Here is a 7,860-nt window from a genome sequence, read left to right on the forward strand (position 1 = left end):
GGCTATATAAGACGTGTAGGCTAGGCCTACAGGTAACTACGTAGTGCTATCAATTTGGTGTAGGTAGGGGAGGAGGTCATCTAAATACAGGTGAGGCTCGTAGCCTAGTACTTATTGCTCTAGTTATCCTAATATTCTTAGCATAATCGATTCGACCGAGGTGGTGGACACAATGGTCAACGAATGCGCTTACCGAAGCTTCGTTGGAGATGTCGACGCGCACAACTTGCACGTCAGCATCTCGATAGCACGTTTGGATCAATGAACGTGTTTTGTCGAGGCCTTTGGTGTTGACATCGCCTAGGCACAATCGGCGGCAGCCGGCGTCAGCAAATGCGAGCGCAGTACCACACCCAATGCCTATTCCATCACACATCAGCATCTGGACCAGTACAATGATCAGATTGTTTATTTACCAGATGCCGCTCCCGTTATCAAAGCAACTCTAGGAACTTCCATTTTCAGCTAGAAACCAAGTGGGGATCGTGACTCTGTGCGATGGATTCGTTGAACTTGTATTTCTCTCGGCCCGACGGCATTATGGCGAAACCGTTCAACGGTGCAAGCTTGGTTTCACATGTTTTTATTGACAATCAGAGGCCTTTCGAAAACTGTCTTGTTATCTGTGATACTGTAACTCGCGTCGACTCACCGTTGTGTTTAATTATGTCAACAAATGCACCCAACATCCATCAGTCTCGATTTAACATTAAAATACCAAATGCCTGTTTCCTCAGCTATGTGTTTTCCGTGCGCACAACCCAACAGCAGAAGCCGCAATACATCGATGCATTCCGTCCGAATAACTACTACAACCTTGCACAGGGACAAGTTCTCGCACGACGTGTCGGGCTTGGGTTGCGAAATTTGGGCATCAAAGATGATGACAGAATTCTCTTGTACTCCAACAACAACTTATACTTCCTCGTCCTTCTATGGGGAGTCATTGCGGCGGAAGCTATACTCTTAGCTATGTCTGAGACAACTTCATCAGCGGAGCTAGAGAACCAAGTCAAGGACTTGGGAGCACGCCTTATCCTCACGAGCCTAGATGGCCTTGCAGTGGCCGGAAAAGCTGCCTTACGAGCTGGAGTGTCACGAGAGAACATCTTCATCTTTTGTGATCCCTCTGACAAGCATAAGATCCCACACAGCGCATGGGCAAAGCCATGGACAAGCTTCTGGGCATCGGAACAGCAAATTTCGGGATGGACATGGAAGAATTCTGATGACATCGAATATCTGCATAACAAGACTATTATTATTAATTAGTCCTGCGGGTACCTGCATCACCGGTATCACCAATATATAAAGAAGACTCTTCAGCTGATTTCATGCTTAAAGAACGACCGGTCCGCCAAAAGGCGTCGAGATTACACATAGTAATGTTGTGGAAAATTTGTCGCAGCTCGTGTTCTATCGAACTCGTGATGGATCCGACCAAGCGGCAGTCGAACGCCGCCAGAGATTGAACCGGTCAGGCGAGCGCTGGCTGGCTCCTCTGCCCATGTATCATGCTTATGGGCAAATGTACTATTGCATCAATGCCCCGAGAATGGACGCTAGAGTCTACACCATGCATCGCTACGGGATCAAGACTCTCTTGACTTTTCTTAACACTTGTTGTATCACCTTCCTGACTGGTGTACCGATAATGTTGGTCCAAATGCTGAAGCAGGACTCAACAGAATACAACTTGAAGGCACTGGAGTACACATTAACTGGCAGTGCTCCGCTTGGCCCAAATATCGGCGAGGCAGAGACTACGTGATCAGTTAGTGGCTTCACCCTGAGAGATGCCAACGACAGAGCATCTGTGGGCTATCTCAATCCCAATTGTGAAGCCATAATTGTTCCTGTGAAGGGTCGGACGTGGGATGAGGTCAAACCAGGCATTGAAGTCGGAGAGCTGTGGGTCGCTGGAGACAATGTCACGGAAGGCTACTTCAAGAAACCCGAACAAACACGAGATACCCTCGTGGAACGATATGGGCGACGATGGCTCCGCACCGGTGATGTTGCCTACTTTGGCGAGGATGAAAAGATCTACATTATCGACCGGCTGAAGGAGTTGATCAAGGTGAAGGGACTGCAGGTGTCGCCGAGCGAACTCGAAGCGGCCATATCACTGCATCCAGGAGTCGCAGATATGGCGGTGATAGTGGCTAAAATCTGAAATGAATACACCCCCCTCCGCGAAGAAGCGATCTAATGACACCTGTATTAGCAATCATGGAGAACATCCACGCGCATTTGTTGTCAAAAGGGACCAGAGTCTGACAGAGTCTGAGGTGAAGAAGATCGTGTCAAGTAAGTTCTCCAAGCACAAGCATCTAACTGGTGGCGTGTACTTCATCGATGCGATTCCAAAGACGGGAAGTGGAAAGATGATGCGAAGGAGGCTTCCGGCTGTTGAGCAAGAAGCACAGTCCAGAGATGTGAAGAGTCGAATATAGCGATGTGTTGGACGAGTAGTCATGTGTAGATCGATACAAAGAGCGTGTATTATTTGAAGTTGTAAGTTGAAGAACGAGTATGCATCGAGAAGAAACAACGCTACCCTGGTAGTCTCGGTACTGTTGAATATCCCACTACAGGACAAAACTTTAGCCGAAAGCATGAGGAACAACCACACAAGCCAGGTAGTTCTCTGTAGAAACAATGTTCAAATACTGAATAAGAGGGGTTGAGGTCTTTTTTAAGTGCGTAAAATGTGAGAAGACCGATAGCAGCATGCAATGAGCGGGAAAAGTGTACGATTGACTTATGCCCGTTTAGGGCTCCTAGCTACCTAAATCTATATGGGCAATCCAGACGTTCCCAAAGAACACCTATACAGCGGCCTTACTACATGTAGGTGCGCGGAGCCTGAGTAGGGTGGTGAGTAGTCCATCCAAGGCTCCCCTGGGGTCTTTGTATCTAACGATTCACCAGTGCGCCGATATCGCGCCACTGTCGAGGGGCCGCGACCTTACAGTAAATTAAGCAGAAGTGTTTCTACACTGTCCTTTGCAAAACCTAGCGCACGATTTTTGTCAAGTTATGATATTCTTCGCGCCAGATTTCACTGTCCCATAAGACGGTATTCTAAATGAGTCCTCAAGTCTAAGAACACTCCATTCTGCCGTTACGAAGTCATAGCTCGTTTGTAAGCTCCCTTCTCCGTTAAAAGCTCATTCGAACATTTCTCCCATTCACGTATTATAGTTGCCGCTCTGTCGGTACTACGCGGAGTGATGTTGCATGCAAAAGGCGCCGGCGCCGCTGCGAGGCCTCCCATCATGGCATCCCGTTCAATTGGGATTTCTTGGCCATTTTCATCCTTGCCGGGCTTAATGTCAAATGCCCAGAGGATTCGAGTGATGGCGAGGAGCAGCGTATTGGATGCCACGTGTATTCCGGGACACATTCGACGACCGGAGCCGAAGCCCCATTGTCCCCGCTTAGCTGGGGTACTAGCGGTAGCAGATTCGAACAGAGAAGTCGTCGCCTCTTGCCGATCTGGGTTGAAGTGTCGCGGATTGGGGAAATCGTGCTCATTGTGGTTTGCCGACCAGACCGCCAGCACAATTGATGCGCCTCTAGGGATGCGGAATCCCCTGTAGTTATCCTCTTCACGCGCGGCGTGAGGAATGGCGCCATTGATAGCAGTGGGCATCCAACGGATCGTCTCCTTGGCGGTGGCGTTGATGTAAGGCAGTTGCTTCAGATGTGTTGCCATAGGAAGGCAGTCTTCACCCACGACTCTGTCAATCTCTGCCTGCGCTTTTCGTTGGGCCTCTGGAAACATTGCCATAGCCTATAGAAGGTCAGCATCACCAGTGAAGCTCGCAGCAGGTAGGTGCATACTTTGACAAAGCCTTGCAGCGTATATCTTGTCGTGTCGGCAGCTCCTTCGAAAGATATGCCAGCCACGTAGGACGCTGTATGATCAGTCAAGGCATCGCCATCAGGAGTGCCTTCCCAATTCTGCTTTGCTTCTGCAATATCAAGAGCAAAGCCTACACCTTGTGATTAGCTCATCATCCCTACTGTATTTCGTATTGGCGACTCACATGGGTGTATACTCTGCAGCCCAATCTCGTAGTACTTCTTGAACACTGCTCGTTCTTTCATATACGCCGAGCGCGCAGTATGTGCCACGGGGTTCAGAGATGGCGGGAGCCAATCCACAAGCGGGCGCAATGAAGGAAACCAGTCCATCCACTGTGTCTTGACAACACAGGAGAAGAAGCCGTGAGAGTTTTCCAGAAGTTCTTGTGTCGAAGGATCATTTTTACTCGGAAGCCGCATGCCATAAGTAATGCTGGTTGCGATGCTCCCTGTCATGCGACCGAGACTGGAGACGAAATCGGCAGGTTCTTCGAGCAACTCGACACAGCATCGGAGAGTCTCAAGTTCTTGATAAGGTATGTACTTCTGTGCGGTCTTGATGTTCAGGGCAGCATGATACAGCTTGCGCTCCAGCCGCCAAAGTGCATCGTATCCTCTCATGATAATCCGTGAGTGATCAAACAATCCACGAACCCACAGATTTGGCCGTTCGGCATAGTTTGATCCTCTGGCATCGACTAGCTCGCGGATGACAACTCCATCAGCCAGCACAATGACAGTTTGCTGTCCCAACATCAGACTGAAGATTGGCCCATCTAGAGTATCAGTTAGAGATGCCAGTTTGAAAAGATCGTGGATGGAAAGCGTACATTTCTTTGACCATTCTCGGTAACTTAGGTGCACATCTTTGGCGGGTAGTTGATGCAAATTGCCAATGATCGGTAAAGTAGGAGGGCCCGGTGGTAGGTCCGCTGGGCGATGACCGATCCGCAGGACCAGATATACTGCATAGAGAATGGCAAGCAAGAAAATGGTCTGTACAAAAGACTTGCTCTCCAGTATGCGTTGCAAAATTTGACTAAGAAAACTCATGACGAAGTATCCAAAGTTGCAAGCTGGAACAATTATACTGTAAGTACCTCAAGAGAAAAGAGATGCTTATTGATTTTCCAACGATGTCATGTCGGGGCTATATATCGTGAGCAACAATCAAGGGTCGCTCGGGCCGACGGTATGTACGGTACAAAGTCTTCGGCTTTATAAACCACCATCGCCTGCAAATGCCATCGTCAAGTGTCGTAACAGCTGAAAACGTCTTTCTCTAGCTATTCTGTCCCTCGAACAGCGCACGATGTATTGCTTAATGGGATCCTGCGTAATCTCACACAGGAAGATCTCCCAGCCGAGATCATTGATCATGCAAAAAAGCTCCAGTTCAGTGGGTCCAATCTCCCTAATCTTGCGATCAACTGGAAATTGGCAGAGAGCATGGCGGCCTTAAAGGGATTTGAAGCTGCTATGCTGGGTGTGATTTTACAACGCAAATACGGATTGCAGCCGGTCGAGGCCAGTATCAATACGTGAGAAGAGCTATCAAGGTCTGCTCTTCGAAATGGATTCCTGACTTCTTCTATAGTGACCATTGTCAGCTTCTGTTCATGTTCGCGCTGGTCTTAAATCTCAAACTTGCCTAATCGATAGTAATACGACCCCGCAATACCCCGCCAACACGCAGGACAAATCCGCAAACTCGGAACCCTCGGCCCGAAGGTTGCCGGCAATGAAGCAGAGCGGTCTGGCTTCATGTTCAGCGGTTGACAACAAAATCAATAGTCAGAAAACTAGCTGCGCAGAGAAACCATATACAGGCATGGGCAGAGAGGCATGTCTTCCATGCCGGAATCGGAAAGTTAGATGCGACGTGATTTTGGCACAGCGCCAACCATGTAGCCGCTGTGTAGAAACCGGACGAGAGCGGGAATGTTTCGTTCCTCCTCGACAGAGGCGAAGGTAGCTAGCAGAGCTTTGGAAAAGTTGAATATCTAACTCGCTGCTAACGCTACTCAGAATCAACCGCTATGGGAAAGGGCGCCGAAATCACACACCGGTCGCGACACAATCATATATCGATCGTGACTTCCCAGCAGAAGCTCTTGGGCTAGAGAAGTCCACAGAATCTCTTGAGCAAGAGAACGCAGCAGCACCTCTCGGGCTCGACAGTTCAGCAGCATCTCCCGAGCTCGGCAATTCAACTGACGAGGTGATACATCTTGCCGTGGAACCTTTGCAACATACCCAGGTTTTTGATCTAGACCCGGCCTTATCAATTGACGATTCGCCATCCCTCACAACATCTTGCGCGACGCTAGAGGCTGAAGACACAATCCTTCAGCAAGTCTGTCAGCAAATTGCAACGCCCCGCGCCGACGGTCGGGTGGGGTATCTCAACAATGTGCAGCCCTGGGCGACTGTGATCGAATACCAGAATAGTCTTCAGCCAACTAGAATACTAGGCGAACTTTTGGCATGCTATAAAAGTCTGAATCGCATGACGCAGATAATCCATGTTACCGACTCTGGTTTTCCGCCCGGAGTTGCTCCTCGAAGCAGGCAACAGTTAGAGTTGTTTGGCTTGGGAGAAAATGAGGTGGCCTTCCTAAACAGTGCGAATGTCTTCACTGTGCCTTCAAAAGACGTCTGGTGAGTCGCTCGGGCCAATGTCACAGAGACATGACTGACTGGTCACCTCCTAAAAGTATTGAGCTCTTTGAGAAATTTTTCACGTTTGCGCATCCATATTCCCCAGTGCTCGATCGATGCGCGTTTCTATCTCAATACTGCAATTCAGACTATTCCTCGTTCGTAATGCAAGCCGTTCTCGCTAACGCAATACCGTATGCATCGGAAGACCTACTCTTCCGGGCGGGATTTGCTACACACCAAAGCGCACTGCAAGAGTTCAACAAGCGTGCTATCCTACTATACAACTTCAATTGCGAAAAGCAACAATTGTCTGTACTACAAGGCGCTCTGCTACTAGGTACGCAGTGGATTACCCACTCTGTAGACAAGGACTACCGATTTTGGATATCGACAGCCACCCGCATTGCCATGCGCATGGGACTTCATCGAAGGTCAGCAACCACGATATATCTGTCCATCAAGATGAGTACTTACCATGAACTTAGTCATATTCAGGACGAACTAGATTCGAAATTTTATGTCTTGCTGAAGCGCATTTGGGGCGTCCTCTGGGTATAGCCTGAAAGAGTAAAGCCTGTGGCCAAGACAACTCCAAGCTAACCACTGTAAGGTTCGTGATGTTTTGCTCGTGACTACTGGTCTCATTAATGAGCGGTACATCCCTGACGACTGCGATACTGTCGAGCTGTGCGAAGCTGATTGGGACGAAGATACTACTATCGTCCCTCTTGAGATGCGCGAATGCCTAACACCGATCAATATAACACAGAAACTGTTCTTTATACATCTCTCACGGCTAGCTAGAATCGGGCGGGAAGCCCACAAAATCGCATTCTCCCGTAAGTACGCACAGATACAGCATGAGCAGGCAGAATCTGTCCTGGCTGCTATTATTATTATTATTCCATTAGAGTCTATCTGCAGTCAGTGACTATGTAAGACTTTGGCCAGAGGCCGTTCTAGGTACAATTTGTTTAAAGTGAGAGTGTTCTCTGTATAGTACTGCTATTGTGCTGCGGTTTAGTCGCTTCTAGCTGCGCTTAAAGCAGACTCCAGTTGCTGAAGAGCAGTTTAGTAAACAGGAAGAGATGTTAGACAGCAGGGCTGTCTTCCAGCGAGCTCTTTTAGGGCTAAGGAAAGTAACTTAAGAAAGTTTGTTAGTTATTATTGGTTTTAGGTAGTGTCTCTCTGTTCTCGCTTATTTTTAGTTATCTTGTTCTTGGTGTAGATGCCAGCCTCTAGTCCCTACTCTAGTTTTAGCAATGAAAGCTAAAGTCGCCTCTCTGCCTTTGCTAAGTGTGGAGGAGTAGTTGGATTGTTAGG

General features: G+C 48.5%; 4 protein-coding genes across 4 annotated transcripts; 2 read left to right on the forward strand and 2 right to left on the reverse strand.

Annotated features, from left to right (window-relative positions):
* SETTUDRAFT_162241 (uncharacterized protein) lies at nt 1-594 on the reverse strand (the record flags this gene model as incomplete). Its single annotated transcript, XM_008022521.1, has 2 exons — nt 142-594; nt 1-90 (listed from the first exon to the last, which is right to left on the reverse strand). Coding segments are annotated over exons 1-2 (251 nt in total), but the record flags the coding sequence as incomplete, so codon positions are not given.
* A 72-nt stretch (nt 595-666) lies between these two features.
* SETTUDRAFT_152627 (uncharacterized protein) lies at nt 667-2,610 on the forward strand (the record flags this gene model as incomplete). Its single annotated transcript, XM_008022522.1, has 5 exons — nt 667-1,271; nt 1,384-1,727; nt 1,776-2,155; nt 2,205-2,428; nt 2,598-2,610. The coding sequence occupies 5 exons, from the start codon at nt 667-669 to the stop codon at nt 2,608-2,610; spliced, it is 1,566 nt and encodes a 521-aa protein (XP_008020713.1).
* A 517-nt stretch (nt 2,611-3,127) lies between these two features.
* SETTUDRAFT_87215 (uncharacterized protein) lies at nt 3,128-4,926 on the reverse strand (the record flags this gene model as incomplete). Its single annotated transcript, XM_008022321.1, has 4 exons — nt 3,128-3,799; nt 3,850-4,001; nt 4,056-4,649; nt 4,704-4,926. 4 exons carry the CDS (start codon nt 4,924-4,926, stop codon nt 3,128-3,130), a joined length of 1,641 nt encoding a protein of 546 aa, XP_008020512.1.
* Nucleotides 4,927-5,322: 396 nt separating this feature from the next.
* On the forward strand, nt 5,323-7,500 carry SETTUDRAFT_18226 (uncharacterized protein; the record flags this gene model as incomplete). The annotated part of the gene is made up of 6 exons (XM_008021870.1): nt 5,323-5,414; nt 5,902-6,534; nt 6,591-6,968; nt 7,023-7,089; nt 7,148-7,376; nt 7,478-7,500. The coding sequence occupies 6 exons, from the start codon at nt 5,323-5,325 to the stop codon at nt 7,498-7,500; spliced, it is 1,422 nt and encodes a 473-aa protein (XP_008020061.1).
* Nucleotides 7,501-7,860: the final 360 nt, after the last annotated feature.

The sequence above is a fragment of the Exserohilum turcica genome (assembly GCF_000359705.1).
Source record: "Exserohilum turcica Et28A unplaced genomic scaffold SETTUscaffold_1, whole genome shotgun sequence".
Taxonomy (NCBI): Eukaryota; Fungi; Ascomycota; class Dothideomycetes; order Pleosporales; family Pleosporaceae; genus Exserohilum; species Exserohilum turcicum.